The 23,685-nt window shown below is 42.4% G+C and overlaps 1 protein-coding gene across 1 annotated transcript in view; it reads left to right on the forward strand.

Annotated features, from left to right (window-relative positions):
• DDX21 (DExD-box helicase 21) overlaps positions 1–23,468 on the forward strand; it is a 122,248-nt gene extending 98,780 nt beyond the window's left edge. Inside the window, exons 13-15 of the mRNA XM_030203466.1 lie at positions 10,161–10,295; positions 16,105–16,149; positions 23,100–23,468. Coding sequence (XP_030059326.1) covers positions 10,161–10,295; positions 16,105–16,149; positions 23,100–23,294 — 375 coding nt within the window. The 3' untranslated portion in view covers positions 23,295–23,468. The remainder of the gene's footprint in view (positions 1–10,160; positions 10,296–16,104; positions 16,150–23,099) is intronic.
• Positions 23,469–23,685: the final 217 nt, after the last annotated feature.

Consider the following 23,685-nt stretch of genomic DNA (forward strand, 5'->3'; position numbering starts at 1 on the left):
TCTATTTAACACGTGGTATAAGAATACCAAGCCTTGTCTCCTCCATCTGTCAAATAATTTGTATAGCGATCCTGGCGGGAAGACTGGGTTGTCACAAATAGCAATATAAGGAGTAGCACTAGGCGAGAAACGATGAGCTTTACAAATCCATCTCCAAACCGATTTGGCTGTCGGTAGAATGGAAGAGCTGTTCAATACTGCTGGAGCTTTCCCTCCCAGTCCGTGCAAGAGGCAACTGAAATGTGTATGGCCAAATAAGTTGAGCTCAATTTAGTAGCAGAAAAGTCGTTTGACTCGTGATACCAGTCATTAATGTGTCTCATGCAACACGCAATAGTTAAGTATCTCAAGCTCAAAAGGCCCAATCCTCCATATTCTACTGGTATCTGGAGAGTCGACAATGGTAGTCTCTGTCTTTTCCCTTTCCATAGATATTTTTGTATCAGGCTATTCAATTTTTTTTCATGTTTGCGTGTGAGGTATATGGGTAATGTTTGAAATATATATAACCAACGAGGCAGAATCATATTGTACAAAGCTATTCTCCCCAGCAATGAGAGTGGATATGCTTGCCATACCTTTAGCTTAGAATAAGTATCCTCATGCAGTTTATTAACTTTTGACGAATACAGTTGTGACAAGTCTTGTGGAATCTGCACTCCTAAATACTTAATTTTCCCCTCTGCCCATGCCAAAGAATAACCCTCTTTTCCCTGAACTACCTCATCTTGCATTATTGGTAGTATCTGAGACTTCTGTAAGTTTACCTGAAAACCAGATATAAAGCTATATTGTTCCACCCTGTCCAACAATTATGGTAGTGAAGTATCTGCGGTGCTTGTCACCACCAATAGGTCGTCAGCAAATGCCAATGTTTTCACCGACTCTCCACCCACTTCAACCCCAGCAACTCCCCTCTCCATTTTTAGGATTCTTAGTAATGGTTCTATTGATAGAAGGAATAACAGAGGGGATAGGGGGCACCCCTGATGTGTACCCCTGCTTAATAGGAATCTGTGCCGTCCTTATACCATTGATCAGCAATGAGGCCTTGGGGTCATCGTAAAGGGCCTGCATCGCTTGGTAGTACCATCCCTGAAAGCCCATGTATTGTAACACCCCAAACAAGTAATCCCAACCCACCCTATCAAAAGCTTTTTCTGCATCTAGGCTAATGAGTACTGCTGACGTGTTGGCTTGTTGGCACTGAGTCATCGCTAGCAACAAGCGACATACATTGACCACTGACTGACGATGTTTAACAAAGCCAACTTGTTCTGGCCCTATTACCGGGGCAAACACTCCACTAGCTGATTTGCCAAGATCTTACCCAATATCTTAACATCAACATTTAATAAGGAGATCGGCCGGAACGAGTCCGCCCGGTCTCCTGGGCGTCCCGGCTTTGGAATTAACGTGATTAGCGCTGTATTTGCGTGGGCCAGGAATTCTTTTCTCGCTACCACCTCTTCCAAGTAGGCATGCAATGCTCCCAATGCATTTGGGGGTGGTAATTTATAAAATTCCCCTGTGAGACCATCCGGGCCAGGGGCTGAGTATCTAGGTATTGTTTTAATTATCTCTTGCACTTCCTTCCCCTTGATTGGCGCGTTCAATCTCTGTGCCTCTTGGGGGTTCAATCACGGCATGTCTGCCATTGCTAAATACTTCTCTATCGCTGCCTGATTAGGTGCTTTATATGGTTCATATAATTTGCTAAAATATTTTTCAAAAAGCCTGTGCCACCTCTTCGCTTTTGTTTTGGACACTACCTTTATGATCTCTTAAGGCTGTTATCATTCTGTTCCCCCCCCCCCCCCCCCCATGTCTTTACTACTCGTGCTAGCATTGATCCCGCTCTATGTCCAAACCTTTGGAGTCTAAATCTCTTGTATATGAGCGCCTTTGTGGCCCACTCTTGAAGTAGTGCGTTCAATGCAATCTGAGCCACGTGCATTTGTTCACGTGTTGTTGCGTTTGGTGCATAAATATATCTGCGTTTGGCTTTAAGTTTTAATTCTAAGTTTATAATGGCAGCTGAGGTCTTTTTCTCGCGGCCTCTTACGTATGCTATTACACCTCCCCTCAGCACAGCCTTAGCTGTCGACCAAAATAGGGTGGGTTGATTCTCATGTGTCTTACTAAAGTGTACAAATTCCTCCCACTTCTGATGGATATATTTTGCAAATTCCACATCTGTCTATAGATAGGAGGGAAACCGCCAGCCCGCCTGCCCTGATAGTAAGTCGGGGCTTCTAGGTCTATCCGTACCATAGCATGGTCAGACACTTCCTCAGGACCTATATCTGCCGCTAGCACCCCCGGGAATAACCTATGATCCACTAAAATGTAATTTAAACTTTAAAGGGTGCCATGGGCCCGGGACAGATGGGTAAAATCTCGTTCTTTTGGATGTAGGGTGCAGCACGCATCCAATATGTTAAGGGACCTTATAAACGCAGAGAGAGACCTTGATCTAGGCCCCCCTCTATGTGTCCTCTAGGCCCCCCTCTAGGTGTTGAGCAATCCGTAAGGGGATCTGCTACTATGTTGAAGTCTCCTAATATTAATAAGTTGAGATTGATATTGGGTACATAGTTGTATAAGGTGATTATAAAATGCTTGATCATATACATTAGGCCCATAAGGAACCACTACGAGGTACTCTTTATTCTGCAACCAAATGGGTCTCTCGTTATTAACTGGGTTTTAGATGCCAGCCCTTTTCTAACCAATATGGCCACTCCTCTTTGTTGCCCTTCGGCGGAGGACGCATAAACCTCCCCCACCCAGGTACGTTTTAATTTCTGATGTTCCTCCTCTGTAAGACGGGTCTCCTGTAAACATTCTATGTCTGCTTTATGTCGTTGTAGCGTGGATAAAATCTTAACCCGCTTTACCGGGGTTGATAATCCCCCCACATTCCATGTTAGAAACCTAGTTGTTTTAACCTGCGTCATTACCACTATTCAGAAAGTTTATATGATAGTTAACCCTTATTGGTGGGGACCCAGGCGCCCAGCTGCACCCAGGATCCTCGCCTATCACAGGGAGACTCCACTCCGACTCCTCTCGAAAACACCCCACATTTCTTCAGTCTATTCTTTGCGTTAACCACATATTGACCTTCTACCCTTTCAGTTATTTTGTCATCTAAACACCTTAATCCCACATATTATCTACTGCACACCCCTCCCCACCCTTCCCCCAACAACCCCCTACCCTTCCATCTACCCCTGAACACTCCTCCCACTCCATAAGGTTAGGAGGTAGGAGATCTAATGATGACGACCCCCCCCCCCCAACCAGTACCCACCAATTTATCTTATATTATTATCTCCATAGCAATGTAGCTGTCTTACCCAGCCATCGTATACAAGGCTTGTCTCTTCAACCTATTTAACACTGAACATTCACTCTCACCACCTCATCGTGTCCAAACTTCAGTTCTTATGTCGTCCTCTAGCTCTCTCTGCAAGTAGGATTCATGGCAATGCACAGTCCATATAAGTTCCAGTTAATCAGTTGTTTACGGGCTTAGTGTGGAGATGGTCTTTTAAAAATTCTTGTGCCGCCTATGAGGATCTAAATATTTTCCATGTGCCATTTTGTAAAATTTTTAGCTGCGCAGGATAGTTAAGCATGAATCTCTGTTTCTTTTCAGCTAGGCTCTTACATAGCGGCCCAAACGATCATCTACGTTCCTGGAGCGCTGCTGAGTAGTCCTGAAAAATCTTTACACTGGCGCCATTGTAAGTCAGCTTACCCCACTTTAGTCGTGCTCCTCGCAAAATTTCAGTTTTATGAATGAAGTTATGTATTTTTACTATTACCATGTGGGGACGATTCCCTGCGTTTGGCTTGTGTCCAATTCTGTGTGCCCTTTTCGAGGCATAAAGGGCCCACACTGTCAGACAATGCAAACTCTGCTGTCATCCATCGCTCAAAGTAGGTAGTGAGTGGTCTGGCACAGTCTCTGGTATTCCTACTATCCGAAGGCTTGATCTTCTTGATCTGTTTTCTAGGTCATCTATTTGTTGTTCATGGTCTTTTAAGGCCTGTTGGAGCGCTTTTATTGTTTCCACTGCACTAGCCGAGGGTGTCCTCTATCGTCGCTACCTGCCCCTCTAGCTCTCCCATCCGGCGAGTCGTGTCCTTCAGCAGGACCTCTAAACTGGAAAGTTGTTCCGAGAGGTGGTTTAACTGTGGTTCCATCGCGGTCTTAACCACTTCTGTGAGTTGCATGAGTTGTGGCGGCTTGAAAAGCGGCGGAGCTGCTGTTGCTGGGCTCAGCGCCATCTTGGGGTCTCCGACCCTGCACTGCTTCTCTATCTCTTTTTTTTAAAGTTGGTTTTCCTGGCATCACCTTATCTCCTCTTGTCACAAATAGGTCCATACACTTTATAAGCAATATTTGTGCTAAGGTGATCGTCTCCAATGGTTTTCTATACTCTCAAGCAGTCGAGCTGGGGGAAAGGGCCCTGGAGGACAGAGAAAACACGTCCTCTCTCCTCAATCCATCAAGTGATCCGACCTTCTCTTAGACTTTAAAATAAAGCAATTTTTTTTTTTTTTTTTAAATCCCTGCTGCATTCACACTGTGGGTAAGGCTATGTGCTGAGCCAGTGGAGGCCCTTGTGCAATTCTTATTTATTTTTTATTTATATTATGACCTTGATGTCAGGCTTCTTCCCTGGAAGCACTGGGTTTGTGAGCCCTTGGACCACTACCGTGGAGCGGCAGTGGCAGGCAAGGTCACCTTCAAAGCAGAGGCAAGGCTGGACTGGAACCCCGGACTGGAGTTCTGCACTGGAATACACAGGACTGGAACGCACTGGACGGGTGCGCACTAGACTGGAACCCACTGGACTGGTACACACTGGAGTGGAGCCCACTGGACTGGAACACATGGGACCGGAACCCGCTGGACAGGAACACACTGGACCTAGGCTTCACCTACGCTTAGCCACCATTCCCCGAGGGTTGAGCCCTCAGGTTCGGGCAGCCGGCAGGGCTTACAGGAGAACTGGAACTAGCAAGCAGGAACAGGAATCAGGATACAGAAGTGCACCTAGGCGAAAGCAAGGCAGACAGGCAGGGAATGTCTGGGGTCCGGCAATAGTCAGGTCTGGCCACAGGCAGAGAATATCTGGGTTCAGGCAGTAGTCGCAGCAGGCAGCAAGACTATGGCTGGAGCTCCAGTAGCAAGGAGTACTGGCAGCGGACAAAACTAGGGCTGAAGCTCCAGAAGCAAAGGAAAACACACACGAGAAAACCAGAAAGCTAAACACAAACTAGTAAAGCTGTGTACACAAGCTAACAAGAAAGCTATGCCCGAGCAACTAGTCACAAGCTAGAAACTCACACTAAGCTGACCACAGGAGAACTAGTAAAGCTGTACACAAGCCAACAAGAAAAGCTATGCCCAAGCTACTAGTAACAAGCTAGAAACTCACACTGAACTGGAGAAGGTAGCAGTGCACAGAGCACTCTAACATACCAGGGACCTTAGACGATGCAAAGGCTGCAATCTCTAAGTGATTAATAAAATCCTTCAACACCTGAGGAGTAGCTGCCAGCCATCAGTAAGCAACTATGGAGGCCGTTCAGGCACAAACAAGAGAGACAAGTCCGGCAGCCTCGAAGAACCGGACCGGACTGGGCTAAAGTCTGGAACGGGTAGGAACAGCAAGACAAACTATGGCAGCCACTGGCTGTGGCTACCAGCGGGTGAGAGGAGCACAAACCAAGGAGCAGGCAGAGCGCATACAGAACATAGAGAGACTTAGAATGCCTAGGTGTAGCACAGAGGAGTAAACAGAGCCAGGCTGGAGACAGAGGTAGAGCTAACTCAGGCAGCACCCCCAGGTGCAGTAGAGTGGAGTAATTAGAGCCATGCTGGAAGCAGCCAGCACACAGAAGGAAAACTACTCCAGAAAGGATAGGCAGAAGCCAGCTTAGAAGCTGACCCCCAGAATTAAGGTAAGTCTGAGGGTGGTCACGGCCACAGACGTGACACTTGATTCATAAATTAGACTCCTTTAGTGTTTGGTTGAGATGGACAAGGATATAATTCTGCCCTGGTAAGTGATTTGTTGTCATAAAACTACAAAGTGCTGCTAAGCCCAAGCCCACTAAGTGTATTTAGAATGTCCCTTACTCAACAAATGATATAGTCACCTCATGTGGTCCACACTCTTGCTTTTTGGTAGGCTTTCAGACATCCACAACTTAGGAAGTATTTTATTATACTGCTTCTACACTTTCTATCCTGCAGTTTCCCATCATAAACCCTTTATCCTTGAATTTTCTCTTCTGTGGAACATTTCACCTTCCATGCCTCACTGAAGCCTGTCAAATATTTGAAAGTTTGTCATGTTTACTCACCACTTTTTCCTCTAGTGAGTATATTTTGAGGGTCTTAAGCCTTTCGTTGTAGGACATGTGTCTGTCCTTGTACTACTGGACTTGTATCTCTGGCCTTTACCCTTTCAGTGCTCCTATGAAAGTATTTCCTCCACCCCCTTTCAGTGCTCCTATGAAGGTATGTCCTCTACAACTTAGCTCAGATAGTCTTACAACCAGTCTATACAGAGACAACATTCCTCCTTTTTTTTTTCTTTTACTAATACCGCCACTTAAGCAACTGAACATATTACTAGCTTTTCCACTTGCTTTAATACATAGAGTGTTCTTTGATGACATCAAAGTAGCCAGTCCGATAGTTTCCAGTTTGTCATCCTAAATTATATATGGCTAATAGTTTTTTATTTTACTTCATTTTTCTTTTTTGCATGGCAAATGTATGATTTTACATGTTTTGCTTTAAAGCTAATTTACCAATCCCTTGACCATTTTTTTCATCTTTTTTTCAAGTCCTCTCATTTTTGTCACCCTTTCTGACATGTCTCTTCTATTTATAAAAAATCAGGGGAAGGAACAGGAGTTGCAGGTGTTGAGTCTGAAGTGGGTTGAGTTTGAGGAGGTTGGGGTTCAGGAGATGGTGAAAATGGTCTCTGTGATTACTCCTAGTCAATCTCTGTTTGACTCTTGCTCTTCTAGAGTAATTTGTCAATGGGCTGATAAAATTGCTTTACCGTTGTCATGTATTGTAAATAAGTCTCTCACAGAGGGTGTACTTCCAGCTGTTGTAAGCAGGCTACTGTGAAAATATTGTTGAAAAATGAGAAATTAGACCCAGGGAGTATGGGAAGTTCCTATTTCTGCTGTACCCTTCTTGGGTAAAGTGATTGTAAAGGTGGTTTTACAACAACTGGAAGTTTTTGGAGGAGAAATAACTGTTTGAGCCTTTCTAAACCCAGACTGGAATGGATTCAATGTTTTTGCTTGATTTTATTAGATGTCATCTATTTTTGATTCTGTTGATGGGGCAATTTTGCTTACTAGATTGCAGAGTTTGGGTATAGAAGGTAAGGTGTATGAGTGGTGTGCCTCCTATTTATGTAGGCGAGTTCTGTTTGTTCAAAGTGGAGGGGGGTTTCTAAATCCATTCCTATGTCCAGAGGGGTGCCACAAAGGTTCTGCCTTATTGGCACTTTTGTTTATTATCCATATGGCCCCTCTGTGTGAGGTTTTCAAATCATTAGGTGTGGAGTATCGTTTGTATGTGGATGATACTCAGTTCTTTTCCCCAATAATAGCATGGGGTGGAGACATGTCTGTGAGATTAACATCTTACATGAGTGAGATTTGTAAGTGGATGACGTCTAATAAGTTTGCTTTGAATGTGAATAAGATGGAAATTCTTCTTGTGGGCAGGGTGGTTGATAACTGCCTCTGACCATCTGTCTGTGTGAAATTGATTTGCCTGTGCAGAAGGAGATTAAGCTTTTGGGTGTGATTTTGCATGCCCAACTTACAATGGAAGAACAAATTCTGCATATGGTTCAATCTGCTTTCCAGGCAAACACACACAGTGAAGGAGTCAAGAAGGATGATGGCAAAAAAAGGCTGATGGGCTCAAAGAGTTCACATCAAAACTTTTTTCAATAGTGAATATTGGCCTGCTTATCTTAGTGTGTCCCTTATGCTCTTTGTGTTCCAAGCTCAAAAACAAGCTACCTAGGACTTATGAAAAAAATAAGCCCAACCCCCTGGGAAATGAGATTTTTGTGTTCCTATAGAAAATCTTTAGGGACTCCAGAGGCAGGCCTGAGTGACCGAAACACAATTCGTGTTGAGTCCAGTTTTTAGCAATAAACTTTCGATGTGAAATTTTTGAGCCCATCAGCTTTTTTTTTTGCCATCATCCTTCTTGTCTCCTTCACTGTGTGTGTTTGCCTTGATTGACCTATGCGGAGACTTTTTGTTCTTCTGTATTTGTCGCTTCAATCAGCTTTCCATCAACTGCAGATATAATTTCTGTTGAAACCTATGTTATGTTTGACTGATTTCGGGAGTGTTATTCAGGCTATGATTTTGTCAAGGATTGACTACTGCAACTCTTATTTGGGGGTTCCAGAGTGTAGACTTAATTGAGCAGAATGCAGCTGCCAGATTGGTCTCTGGCATCTCCAAATTTGACCATATTACACCAATTTTGAGACAACTTTACTGGTTACCGGTGAAGTATAAAGTGCAATTTAAAATTCTGACCCTTATTCATTGGGTGGTTCATGGTAAAATGCCATGGTTTTTTGGAACAATTTTCAGTCTTTTTCTGGAGGTCATTAAGGTCTGACATCACTAAATGTTTAGATTTGTGATTAGTGTCTTCTGTACATTATGCTGTTACTAGAGCTTCAGCATTTTCTGTTGTGGGAACACTTATGTGGAATGTCTTGCCTGGTATCTTGCGTGTAAACGCAAGTATTCAGCAATTTAAAAAGATGTTAAAAACACAGCTTTTTGTCCACGCTTTTGTTTGATAGGCAATGTATTGATGGAGGGATCATAACAGCAGCACTTAATGATACCAGTTTTGATGGTAGATGATTTGTTTTTATAGTTTTTGTGTATTTTATTATGCATGTTTTTATGGGACCTGCGTAGGGTATAAGTGGGTTAGAAATGTTTAAAGTAAATAAATAAATGCAGGTTTTAATATCATGTGCAAACAAGCATATTATTTTTCCACAAGTGCTGCAGCAGTGCTACTAATAAAAAAAAATATTGAAAAGTGGTCCTAGTACCAAACCATGCAAAGACCACTCAGCTAGTTGCTCTCCCAGTTATTCATTCTCTGGTTCACTCCTGTAGTGACCAAGTTTGAAGTCCAGCCATTGCAACCCTGTGTGTGCCTCAGAGTTGCCTTCTGGAGATCGCCTGGCCTCGAGTAAATCTTTACTCCCCGAGGCAGAATTCCAGGCAAGAAAAACTCTGGGTACTTATTCAAATCGTCAAATAAGCCAATCAGTAATTATTAAAATATTAACAAATAACATCCCAATACAGTATAATATGTTGCAAATTAAAGAGTTTTCCCTGGGAGCTGTCAATATGTCCACCTGCTAGTGTAGGCACATTGAGGCTCGCCATCCTCAGTTCTATTTCCTCTTAAATACTTTTTCTTCCTTTCTTCGTTATATTATAATTACCCTTCCTACTTAATGAATATGCATCTTTCCAGAATATTCTGTTTTCTGTTAAGAATGATGTTCCATCAAATTCTATTATTTATTCCCTTATTATATTGGCAGTTAGGGCCTGTCATGTAAGTTTTCATTTAATATGTGTTGACCTTTGTCCTTGGTATGCACAGTCATCATACTAGCCCCCTCCACCCTCTTGCTTAGCCTATGGTTTTTACCCACACCCACTTCTCCTTCTGATTGTTTATCTGGATACAACAGGCGTCCTTAGTCATAGGAGTCTCTGGTTCTTAGTTGCTGACCAGCAACTTATCACAAGTTAGCATAGGTCAAATGTCAAACCACAAATTTCTACAGCCTTAGAAAGTAGTTACCAGAAAAAATGCTGTCTTGCAATTCCAGATCTGCTCCCAGCTCAAGAAAAGCAAAATAGCTACATTAAAATAAAAACGAGAAATATGTATGGTTTGCACCTTTTCATGGCCTCTATGATATACACCGTGCAATGTCTACTGTACCTCTCTGAACCACTGTTTGTGATCTTGTTAAAGAAATGCGTCAGGGGTCTGATACTGATACTTCTCTTTGCTGTTCTCTCTACTCTATCAGGGGTTTGTAACACTGACCCTGCAGTGTTCAGTGGCGATGCACAACATGAGCTATGCCTGGCGTGGCCTGAAAGAGCAGTTTGGTGAAGATATTGATAAGAAGGTGACCAGAATGCGATTCATGAAAGGAAAAGTGGTAAGAATCGTTGATTCTTGTTAATTATGGGATCAATATTCAGTGGAATTTAACTGGGTAGGAAGGTTTTCTGTAGACCATAAAAGTAAGGGAAAGAAAGCCAGCAGATCAATATAACATCAGAAAGATTTTATTGAAGATACCGTATATAAACAAATTGCCCGACACAGGCCATGTTTCGCCCACCAAGGGCTGCGTCAGGGACTAATTTGAAACCTTTTGAAAGGAACAATTGTAGTGCATAATAGACGAAAAAACCAGCTCATACAGCAGATCCTGTGATTCCTAACACCTGCAAACGGATACACAGCTTCAACAGCGGTGTATATGTTTGCGGGTGTTAGGAATCACAGGATCTGCTTTATGAGCTGTTTTTTCGTCTATTGTGCACTGCAATTGTTCCTTTCAGAAGGTTTCAAATTAGCCCCTGACGCAGCCCTTGGTGGGCGAAACACGGCCTGTGTCGGGCAATTTGTTTATATACGGTATCTTCAATAAAATCTTTCTGATATATTGATCTGCTGGCTTTCTTTCCCATATTGGATTTTGCAGATCGCTTGCCTTGTTGTTTTTTGGGACCATAAGAGTAATGCACACACACACTGAAGGTGATGTCACCTGATGGTTGCTAATCTAGCCCACTGTTCCCAAATAGTCTTAAAAAAAAAAAAAGCTTTTTTTTTTTTTTTTTAAACTTCTCTGATCCTTCTCTGTTGTGCTCCCACACTGGTCTCCAACCTTCAGTTTTTCTGACTTGTGCTAGTGAATGGATGTACATTGCTCTTCTCTCCACACATTAAAAAAAACAAAAACATAAGCGGAATTCCGACAGCAACTCTAGGAAGAAGACAACATACCTTTTATCTACTTCTCCTGCCTTTTGCATCTCATTATGCAGAATTTGCTGAATAACTTGTTCTCCGAGGAGAAGCAGGATGAAATCACATTGATGGGTGACATCACCTGATGGAGCCCTGTGCAGGAACCTCTCTTCAGTATCTTCCAACAGTCTGGAGCCCTGTGCAGGAACCGCTCTCCAGCATCTTCCAGAAGTCTTGAGGGTAGTGGGCCGTATGTGCACCTTCCTGCCCTCATCGTGTAGGAACAAACTAGTCTTATCTCTTCCACACAGAAAGTTTGCATTCATCGATATCCTTAGCTCACATCCTTATTTTTTCTAGGCAACATTCGCCTGTGTTTTTCCTTTGCGTAAGTGTTCAAATGAGGCTAATGCCTTCTGTCTCCTTTAGTGGCCTGTCAGTTTTTTTGGCCGATGATGAGGAAGTCCAACCCCCCTATTGACTTTTCTACGTGTCAAGGGGTTTCTCGAGGCCTTTTACTACTATTACTTATTTCTATAGCGCTACAAGGCATACACAGCGCTGCACACCATATACAAAAAAGACAGTCCCTGCTCAAAGAGCTTACAATCTAGATAAGACAGGCAGACATAAAGAGTATTTGCTTGAAGTAATTTCTTTGAGGACCTAATTAATTTTCTACTTTCAGCTGCCTGATCTAGGTATCTCAACCCCATGTTCATCCAGGAAACACATTTAGAGCCCATTCATGAGCACTTGGAGCTGCATAGAAAATACCCCTCTATTCTTTTTGTTTCTAATTGCTCCCAGAATAAAACTAGGAGGGGGGGTTGATAGCCCTTTCAGTGGCCTATCCTTGGCAGGTAAAGAAAGTGTTTTCAGATAAGGATGGCCGTTTCATTTTGGTCAAATTGCTTTTGGGAGGCTGTCTCTATTCGCTGTTGTGTTTCTGTGCTCCTAATGAGGGGCAGGCTTCCTTCTTGGATAGTCTGGGTAACACCCTGCTACGCTATGAGGATGGGCATTTGCTCTTAGGGGGAGATTTTAATGTTACAATTGATCCCCAGTTAGATAATAGTGCAAAGGGGGTACAGTATGCTCACTCAGGGCGCACCTTAGAAGCCTTATGGCTCAATAGGATCTTTTCGATCTCTGGAGACATACACATGCAACTGAGAGGGATTTCACCTATTTTTCCCCATTGCGTATGACACATTTGTGCATTGATTTGTGGCTGGGTGATTGCGACATGCTACATTGTACACAATCTGTTACTATACAAACTCGCACCTGGTCCAATCTTGTGCCAATTCTGTTAACTTTATTTATGGGAGGGGAATGTTTTGGCCAGTGCTATTGGTGGAATGATTCTATCTTGCTCAACCCTCAACATGTATTCGCTCTGGGAAAAGATGTTAAGGAATACATAGAGTTCAATGATGTTGATGAGACAGATCTCATTAGCATTTGGGAGGGCCTTAAGGCATTTATGAGGGGCCAATTTATAGGTACATCAGCGGATTGCTCAGTTGGAATTGGTACAGAACGGGATAGCACGAATGTGACGTGCTGAGCATTTGCATGCCTTGCGTCTGTTGCTTAATGAGTCACAAATGACTGAGGTATCAGAACAGTTAGGAACATTTCAAATTTGGGAACTGAGCCAGTAAACTATTGGCTTATAAGCTTATTCAACAGGGGCAACACAATTATATTTTTTCTGTCCTTGATCAAGCTGCAGTGAAGTGTACCACAACTGAGGAGATACAACATAGTTTTCTCTGTTTTTATGATACATTGTATTGGCCTGAGCATGCACCCCAGCAGGAGATGGATAGCTCTCCTCTCCTTAATGGCAAGAGAGGTGGATCAATTATCTAAACCAATTGATTTGGAGAAGATTCAGTGTGCTATTAAGAAATTGCCTAATAAAAAAGCCCCTGGTCTGGATGGTTTCTCCAGTTGTATAAAACATTGTCAGCTTTTGGCACCCTTGCTGCTACAAGTCTTTCAGTCATTTGATCGGACTTTGGAGCTGCCATACTCTTGGTGTCTCACAGCGGTGATGGTGCTGTTAAAGCCAGGAAAGGACCCAGCTAGCTGTGCATCTTATCGACCAATATCTTTACTTGATACTGACTATAAAATTCTTACTAAGATTATGGCCCGCAGACTCCCAATGGGTCTTACCTAGGCTGATTAATGAGGATTAGGCGAGGTTCATTTTTGATAGACAAACTTTTGATAATATTAGGTCTCTGCTACACTTTACCCAGCAGTCTCAAATCGACCACACACCTACTCTCCTTTTATCAATCAATGCAGAAAAAGCCTTTGATATGGTGTATTGGCCCTTCATGTTTTCTGTTGTTGGAAAAATGGGGATTGGGTACACTTGCTATCTAAATGTCCTTTGGCTGGCTTAAAGATTAATTGGCTGTTACACCAAACCCTTTGAATTGCATTGTGGCATCTGTCAAGGGTGTGCAGTGACGTGCCTATTCATGAGCCCCTGGCCCAGGTAATATGGGCTACACCGGGAGTTCGGGGATTGGCTGGGGGCTCTGGTGAGCATACAATTATGTTTGCCGACAATGCCTTCTGTTTGTGACTGTCTGCTGACAATGTCCTTCTGACTCTTAACGGAACCTGAGGAATCTCTTCAAGTAATCGAGGCATTAGCCCAATATGGAGAGGTATCTGGCTTTAAAGTCAATATGACTAAGTCAGAAATCTTAAACCTTAATGTGGCAGAGGTGGCTCGTCTGAGGCAGTGGTTCCCCTTCCAGTGGACTCGAAAGTACATCAGATATCTGGGGGTTCATATTACATCTAATCAAGATGGCTCATATGAGGCTAATTTTCTCCTCAACCTTCGAGAATTAATGGAAGAATTATATCGCTTTTACCCAAGATCCTCTATCTACTTATGGCGCTCCCCCTGCCTATATCTCAGTGCTTTTTTCCCCAGCTAAATCAAAGTTTTTTTTTTTGCCTATATCTGGAAAACGCATTTGCCCAGGGTGGGTTAGGCAATACTATTTCAACCAAAACTCAAGGGGGGGGGGGGGGGGGGTATGGGCATACTCAATGTTTTGCTGTATTTTCAAGCAGCCCAACTGAGAATTGTGGCTGAATGACTTCAAGGCAGCTTAAAGAAATGGATTCGCTGGGAACAGGCTTGGATGTGTTTCACCCTTTTGTGGGCTGTCCCCTGGCTCCCAAAGACCTTTTGAGAATAATTTTGGCTGTTCCGGTAGGGATTATTCATCCCCTTCATACATGGTATTTGGTACATGGGAAGTTTTTTTTGCAGATAGGCTGTAACATTTACAAACGTCTGTGCAGTTTGCTCCTTTGTCCCAAGACTTGGAGATCCGGTGTACAAACGATGGGCTTGCAATACTTTGTGTACCCTTGGGCAGCTATGGGAGGAGGGAGAATTTGTTCTTTTTGCAAACCTTCAGGATGAATATTGGGTACAGTTGAGAACAATGTTTCAATATAGGAAGAATAGGATGATCCTCTACACACTTCCAAGGACACTAAGGTCCTCCCAAGGAGTATCCCTAACCACACCCTCTCCAAATGACATTACACAGTGTGATACCCGCAAGCAAGCCTTCTCTGGAGTAACCCCCACACTCTGGAACGCACTCCCTGAAAGGCTCCGCTTAACACAAGACTATCTCTACTTCAGGAAGCTCGGCTCTTCAACCAGGCCTTTAATGGAAGAAGTAACTAACTTGTTAGTCTCACTCTCACACAAGGAGCGACACAGGCTGCACATACTGCAGCAGGATATGTTTATCCACTCTTACCCTAGCTGAGATAATATTTAACCATCTGTCTGACCTCATGTGCATTAGTCATCTTATTTTCCAATTCCTCTTATCTATCTATATGTTAACCATCTAACTTCATGTGCAACTTTCTTTAAATTGGTCACCTTAGTTTTTAACTCCTCTTACTCTTTTACCTATCTATATGTTCCATCTTTGCTTATACCCTACACACTGTCAATTAAAATGTTTTATTATGTATTGTGTTGACATTGTAAGTAATATACTATGTCCAGGCTTTGCTTATTCTGGCACCACTGCACTCCTGGGGGGGGGGGGGGGGAGAGTTGGATGGGGTTCTGGAGATGTTGATTATTTCTGTGATTTTGTAGGGCTTGTATGTTAATTGTCATTGCATTTCAATAAAATATTTTGGTGGGGGGAGGAAAGCTGACCCCTCCCCCCCCCCCCCCCCCCCCGTGTGTTTTCACTTTGGTGGCTGGGTTGAGATATCTGTAATAATCTCTGACTTGTTTTGACATAATTATGTTCTCATCACAAAAAGGTTCAGGATGAACTGGAGCATTTGGAGTCTGGTGACACCATCATAGATGGGCTGGATAGTAACTAAATAGTAGCTGTCATAGCCATTCATAATAAATATATAAAAAATATATATAGATAATATTCAACCTTTATTTGACATGGGAGTAAACCAACTATTTTATAAAGCTCTAGATCCAGTAAGTGAAGAATAATTTGAGGGGGGGTATGGGCCCCACATTAAAAAATAATTATTATACAGCTTCTGTACTGAAAGTCTTTTTATAAGAAGTCAAGAGTCACACTGGATTAGACGAGAGAACAGTCTAGTGCAACTCTCTTCCGTTGAAACCAACAGCTAGTGTGCACTAAAATCCGCACCTGCTGCTTAATACAGCTTAATCTCTAAATGTTTTTATTCATTATTTTTGCAGTTTATTTTGTAGCCCATGTGTTGACTGGGCATTGTATATATTTTTCATAAATAACTCTTAAAGTATTAAAATAAGAACACATATACAGAAGAGATGTATGTAACTGCAACTTTTTCTGAAGTGTAGTTGCATTCTGAAGAGATTGAACCCTAGCTGTTAGCAGGCTACAGGATCCGTCTTCTGAGGCCTGATGAACATCATTTTGATAGTTTTCTTTTTTGTTTTAAAGGGGGTATGCTTTGATGTCCCTGCCTCTGATCTTAAGGAAATACAGGTAATTTCTATTTTCTGTGTTCAGACTGAAACTATTATGGAACTCTGTGCAGCAGGTATGCTTGTTTTAAAAATTCCAATGAAGTTTTATAGTATACATTACTGGAAATTATGTTGCACCTACTATAGAAAATAATAAGCTATGATGCAAAACTGCACACATCTAGAATACATTCATTTGTGGGGTAATTCTGTGAATGGGTGCCAAGAAATACATGCCACTTACATATATCATTGACAACAATAGTCAGCAATGACACGTATATGCACAGGGTGCTATTCCATAAGGTAGCACCTAGGTGCTATAGTAACTGCAAGGGGGCATGTAGACATGGGTGGGCCATGAAAGTGTCACCAAATACCACGCGCAATTTATAGAGTACTATCAGTTGAGTGCATTGATTGTTTCACCTAGGCGCACCCACTTACATAAGCCATTGACCTGGCATAAGCGACCGTGCCTAACTTTTGGTGCACCAAAGGGTTTGCACAAGTATTCTATAACAATTTAAGCAGCATAGAATTGGCACTAAGCATACCCCATTGTGGTGCTTACTTGGTGCCAAATTATAGAATTGCCCCCTTGGTGTATTATGCAGTGGTGTGGTATGTTGTATTATGGTTTATTAAAGTGGCTTTGATGGATATTTCTAAAATAATACTGTTGGGTTATGGAAAGCTTATGGCTTGGCTGCAAATTTCCAGTTGTATTTAGTGGTAGGGCATTTCCATGGTGGGTGCAGGACTGTCATGTATAACTGAAGCAATTCCAGCAAGCTCCCACATGTCTAGTGGGGTCTCTTCTGGCCTTCAGTCTGTCCAGGGGCATTAACTCCCATGATAACGGAGAGAAATGAAGAAAAAAAGTTGTGTTCATTCAGATAAAAGCATAGACTATGATGGCAGTAAAGGACCATTAGATCCATCAAATCAGCCCACTTTCATTCCTGGTGCAATGGCATAGATCCTGATTGATATCTGAGTTTCTCCTATTTGTTTTTTGATTAGACAGTTGTTTGGTTTTTGGGCCTTTAGGGGTGACCTTCAGGTATAAAGGTAGGATCTCGGAGATTATGAAGTCATCATGACAGTAGGCTGAAAGGATTAAATACATTTAAGAATCTAGCGCACGTTCTATAAGGTTTTATATGTATCCTTCAGTTTGTGCAATATTTTTCTTGCACAAGCAGTTTTCATGAAAATTGAAAGATCCACCTGTCTCACTAATGCCATACAGAGGTAAGTATAAATTTCCATACTTAATACATAATTAACTATAACAAACATAGAGGTTCTTTTACTAAAGCTTAGCTTGAGTTATCTGCAGCAGGGCCCATAGGAATAAAATGGGCCCTGCGCAGATAACACAAGCTAAGCTTTAGTAAAAGAACCCCATAACCTCTCGCTTATCATCTGTCCCTACCCACCTTCCTAGCTCAGCCAACCCAAAACCGCCCATCACCCTCCTTCAAACTCAACCCTTCCTGCCACCCTGTACAAATTACCCTCATCCAGTACCATGGTTTACTACGCCTTATCAGTAAAATACAATATTTCCACTGCCCAAGATTTGCAGACCAATCAGCCCTCTTTTATTAGTGAGAGGCTTGAGTAAATAGCCAAGTTTTAACTGCTTTACAGAGTGTAAGAGACAACTAAAGGGAGTTTTCATGATTATAGCAAAATCTAGCTACCACTACTGACAGCTGAACTAGGACTATACTTAAATACCTAGGGTTCCAGCCCATTAAGGCACTTGAAAACCAACAAAGTGATTTAATCCTCCATAATTGGCAAGCAGTGCAGCTATGGATGTGATATGATCCCAACCTTTGCACCCAACAGATTGTTTCATAGAAAATTACAGCAGAAAAAGACTATATGGCATGTTCAGTATGTCCACACATACCGTTTAGCAAGCTCTGTCCCTTCCTGTGTGTTTGTCCCATGTTTTCTTGAATTCAGATATTCCTCACCTCTACCCTTTCTGGAGAGCTGTTCCATGCATCTATCACTGTCTGTCGTTGTGTGAGCGGTAATCGGCTCATGCAATGACAGAGAGGGTTTCATTAAAAAAAAAAAAAAAAGCCACTGGCACCCTGGCCTAGCTTTCTGCACAGACCCCTATCCCAGACAGTCTAGCAACCCCCTTCCTTCTCCCTGACCCAACCCAAACAGATCTACCCCCAGTATCCTAACAGTAAAACACAAAAGTACTTGGTAGTCTAGAGAACCACAGCCCATAACATTAAAATACAAAACTCCCTAGTGGCCTAGTGAGCCCTCTCCCTTTCCTCACCCTGACCATCTACCCCCAACTAGAAATCCCTCCCCCCCTCGGTAACTTCCTCCAGCACTGTCATCTCCTACATGGATATCAGGACCCCCACCACACGGGGCTGGGTGCCACCATTTTCTAGATGATGGTGCCAGAGCAGTACATCACTCCTGTTTCACTCAGGTGTTAGGGGGTCCAAGGGTGGGAGGCTTGGAAAGGAAGTTGGGATTAGGAAGTGCCACTAGTCACCAGAGAGTGGGGTTTTTTTTTTTTGGGGGGGGGGGGGGATTAGTCAGGGTGAGGGAAGGAGGGGTGCCCACTAGACCACTAAGGGTTTATGTGTGGGGTGGTTGGATTAGGTAGGATACTAGGCCTTTAGGTATTTTTATGCTCGAATGTTGATGGATGGGGGGGTGGGGGAGGTTAAGAACTAGTTGGATCAGGGGGAGGGTGGCTGCTAGACTACCAAAGATAGGTGCAAGTGCAGAAAGTTGGGTCGGGGTGCCAGTGGCGGCTTCTTTTGCGTTTTTTTGCTCTCCATTTTTTTTTAATGGCACTCTTCCTGTTGGAGTGTGAGCCAATTACCTCTCTCACACTGACAGGAAGGGTGACATTTTGAAACTTACCACAGATTACTGACATGTTTATGTGCATGCTCATTGCATATAGCATGTTGATGGGACTTTTTAGCTTTATTTTGTGGTAGAACCAGCGTGCTGAGCCGGCTCTACTGCGAGCCTTTCTGCATTGTCCTCCATATGTAGCTTGTGACACTTCACACACAGTGTATTGGGCAATATGGAATAGCAAAGAATTGTTTTGAAATGTATGCATTAGGTCAGAATGGTTACCCTTAGGAGAAAAAAAGGTGTGCACCCTCATTTAAGATAAAACATAGAAATTGGAAGTGAGACATCCAGGTTGAGATGTGCAATCCAGATAGTATTTTAGAAAAGTAAATGTTGACATAGTCTTTTCTAAAATACATGTAGGAATGCATATGTTTACATTGGTTGCATGAGGCAGGAGCAACCATTTTGCAACTGTCAACATCTAAAACATCAACGGTGGAAACTCAGTAGCATATACGTCTCTGGGTTAGTATTAACACGTGTGAGTTGTATATAACAAAACTTAGATGTGTCAGTGCCAACTTAGACATGTATGAGTGCTGTTTTTTTTTGTTTTGTTACATTTGTACCCCGCGCTTTCCCACTCATGGCAGGCTCAATGCGGCTTACATGGGGCAATGGAGGGTTAAGTGACTTGCCCAGAGTCATAAGGTGCTGCCTGTGCCAGGAATTGAACTCAGTTCCTCAGTTCCCCAGGACCAAAGTCCACCACCCTAACCACTAGGCCACTCCTCCACAATTTTGGAAACCTATTTGTCTAAATGCTCCCAATTAAGTATAGAGCTTGCAATTACTTAGCCCAAGGGATTTTGGGGAAGGGAGAAAGTGAGGGATCGAGGGGGTGACACCTCTAATCCCTCCTGTAGAACGCTGCCCATAACAAGCACTTTTTTAAAAATCTATACATATCCGGGAGCAGTTGTATAGCCCAACATTGATCATGGTAATAATAGACATGCATTCCTCCACTGCAGTGAGGAAATAACATCTCACCACCCACTTAAACTTCGTACTTCAGCAAGGCTCCTTCCCCACCAGACATGGCAATATATTACTGACACCTATACCAAAAAACCCCAAAAAACCTGCAAATGATATTACCAACTACCGTCCAATTGCCTCCATCCCTCTAATCACAAAACTGATGGAAGAGTGACCTCACAGAGGAGTGGCCTAGTGGTTAGGGTGGTGGACTTTGGTCCTGGGGAATTGAGTTCGATTCCCACTTCAGGCACAGGCAGCTCCTTGTGACTCTGGGCAAGTCACTTAACCCTCCATTGCCCCATGTAAGCCGCATTGAGCCTGCCATGAGTGGGAAAGCGCGGGGTACAAATGTAACAAAAATAAAACAACAAATATATTCAGAAATTTTCCGTCCTGCACGAATCGCAGTTGTGCTTTCGTTCGGCCCATAGCACTGAAACAGTTCTTCTTACCTTAATATCCAAATTCAAACAAGAAATAGCAATTGGAAACCGTATCCTTCTCCTACAATTTGACTTATCCAGCGCTTTTGACATGGTGATCATACTATCCTAACTAAACTTCTGGACAAACTTGGGATCGGTGGCAATATCATTAACTGGATAAAAAGCTTTATTACCTCAAGATCTTACCAAGTCAAAGGAACTACAAACATACCTTCCCCATGGTCATATGAATGCGGGGTACCGCAGGGATCTCCGCTTTCCCCGATACTCTTCAACCTCATGATGATTCCCCTAGCCAAGTTACTAGCCAAACATGGCCTTAATCCCTTCATCTATGCTGACGACATCACTATATTTATCCCCTTTAAATCCAATCTATCTGAAATCTCCGATAAAATAAATATAGGCATGACCACCCTAACCTCTTGGGCTAACGCTTTCAAGATGAAATTAAACAAAGAGAAAACAGTGTCTAGTCCTTTCATCTCAATACTCTCCACTTCTCCCGACTACTCTTAGCACCCCAGACGTTAAACTCTCCATATCTGACAACCTAAAAATACTTGAAGTAATGATTGATAACCATTTATCATTCGAAAACCATGCTACATTCATCACAAAAAAAAAATGTTTAATATGATGTGGATTTTGAAACGAGTGAAATCATACCTTCCCCTGGACACCTTTCGAAACCTAATACAATCCACAGTACTCACGTACGCAGATTACTGCAACAGTGTTTTCTTAGGATGTAAGACCCTAATCCTGAAGAAACTTCAGACTACCTAAAACACGGCAGCCAGACTTATCTTTGGCAAGTCAAGATTCGATAGTGCAACACCTCTTCGAGAGAAGCTTCATTGACTCCCCATCAGAGAGAGAATAAATTTTAAAGTCCACACTCTGATTCATAAGATCATATATGTAGAATCCCCTAACTACATGAATAACCTCATCGACCTCCCAACCAGAAATAGATCATCGTCTTCTCATACTTACCTCAATTTACACCATCCCAATTGCAAAGGTATTAAATACAAGCCCTCCTATGCATCCAGTTTCTCCTTTTTGGGCAGCCAGCTTTGGAACGCTCTGCCAAGATCCATCTGAACAATCAACAACCATCTACTATTCAGAAAAATGTTGAAGACCCATCTCTTCAAGAAAGCTTATCCTAATGACCCAACTTAACTTTTTAAGCCCACCCACATGATTCCTGCCCCGATTATTATACCTTTGACCATGTCTCACAATCTCCTTATGCTCATTCTTCAATCTCTTCCTCTCCATCCTTCCTACTCCTTACCCTCCCAATCTTCTTTCCTTTTGCTCATCCTATCTTTGTTTACCTCTCCATGCTCAATTTACATATCCTCAAAACCCCACTACTACTATGTTTACTACAACTTGTAACATTCTCCTTCAAGACTTTGTAATTGTATTTACTACGTAAGCCGCATTGAACCTGCTATGTGTGGGAAAGTGTGGGATACAAATGTAATTAATAATAACAACAACATGTATATGTGACCTGCTGAGTGAAAAGATAGCAAAAGTGGGGTATGGGACTGACTTATACCACAAGATAGAGAGATATCAACTGCATAATTCTGCAAAATTTCAGCCTCTAGTACGGATTAATTACATCTTTAAAAAAATGAGAAATGTTTATCGATTAAAAACTCTTAGGAACTTGCAGTTTTAGGCTGTAGAAAATGAAAAATATCAAAGTTGTGAAAAAAAATTGCATAGTCCCATTCTACTGACACTATAGTACACAAAACTTTCAAAAATAAAAATTGCCCAAATTTACCCCTCCAAACTTTTTATAGCCTTTATTGCTGTTATTTGTAACTCCACTTTTGATACCTTTTCATTCAGTTGGTCACAGACTTTGGTTCTGGCCAAACTTCATCTAGACTATGCTCCCTTGCCTTATTTCACAATTTACAGTGGAAATCCTGACTTTCTAAAATGTGTCAATGTTTTATTATACACATGTAAATGCTGGTAAATCATGAGTAGGATTTCTAAAATAAGGGCCATGGTGTGTAATGTGCTACAACATTTCACATTAGAACTCCTATATTGTTGGGAAGCTCTAGACTCGGCTGTATGCCAGAGTAAGATAATTTCATCTTTAGATGCTGAGATAAAGGTAATGGGTCCCTGAGTTATACTTTCTTTTGCTTTTGGGAGATGTTTCCCCCATCTCCATCCTAAACTGTATGTTCTTTCAACTCTGGGAAATCTTGCTAATCTGTAGGCTGAAGGAATGTGGCATCTGAGATGTGCCATGCCTTCGAGACTTCTTATTTGGCTAAAGGGGGTTACTACTGTATCAGCTATTTTTCTTTCTTACCCAGCAAGAGCCATATCACCTCCATGACATGTGCAAGTTTAGTGATCCATAAAAGATAAGGAATGTATACATCGGTTACGGTCAATATTCCTCAAAGGCACAGCTCAGTGCAGTGACCCAAGCACGCTCTTTTGCGTCATTCATAAAAGAGCTTCTCTCCCCCCCCCCTCAGTCCCATTTCCAAAATAGAACATTTTGTCTGCATACTTTGTACTTGATCTATAAGATTTCTGTGTTTTGTTTTTGCAGGAAAACTGGAAGGACTCCAGGCGTTGGCAGTTGTCTGTAGCCTCAGAGTTGCCAGAGCTGGAAGAGTCCCCACACACGAGAGAGAGATCCTCATCCGGTTTTCGAGGTCAGAGACGCGGTGGTGGATTTCACAGAAATGAAAGATTCAGAAACAGAGGACAGAAAAGAAGCTTTGACAGAGTTTTCAATCAGTAGTCTGTTTGTTCAGTCTCCACCTCTGAATGGACTGCATAGTCTCTTTATTAAAAAGAACACAGCTTGCTTGTGTGCTTCAGCACCAGCAATCCATAGCCCATTGTACAACGTTACAACTTATAACCCACACTATAAAATTTGGTAAAGATCATTAAAAATGTTTTTTTCACCTTACTGGTTTCCATTTTCTTCCTCCTTCAGTGTTTATCCATGACCTCTCCTTATTGATTTCAGTGTGACATTGGTTTATCACTGGGCTATACTGGCCCAGCATCATAAAAATCAGAACTATGGTAGCTGAGAAAACATTAAATATCAAAATGTATGTGTATTAGCATTTACAATCTGAGCCAGGACTAATCAAATCTCTTATGCTAGGTTGCTGGGGAAC

Source organism: Microcaecilia unicolor, chromosome 5, assembly GCF_901765095.1.
Source record: "Microcaecilia unicolor chromosome 5, aMicUni1.1, whole genome shotgun sequence".
NCBI lineage: Eukaryota > Metazoa > Chordata > Amphibia > Gymnophiona > Siphonopidae > Microcaecilia > Microcaecilia unicolor.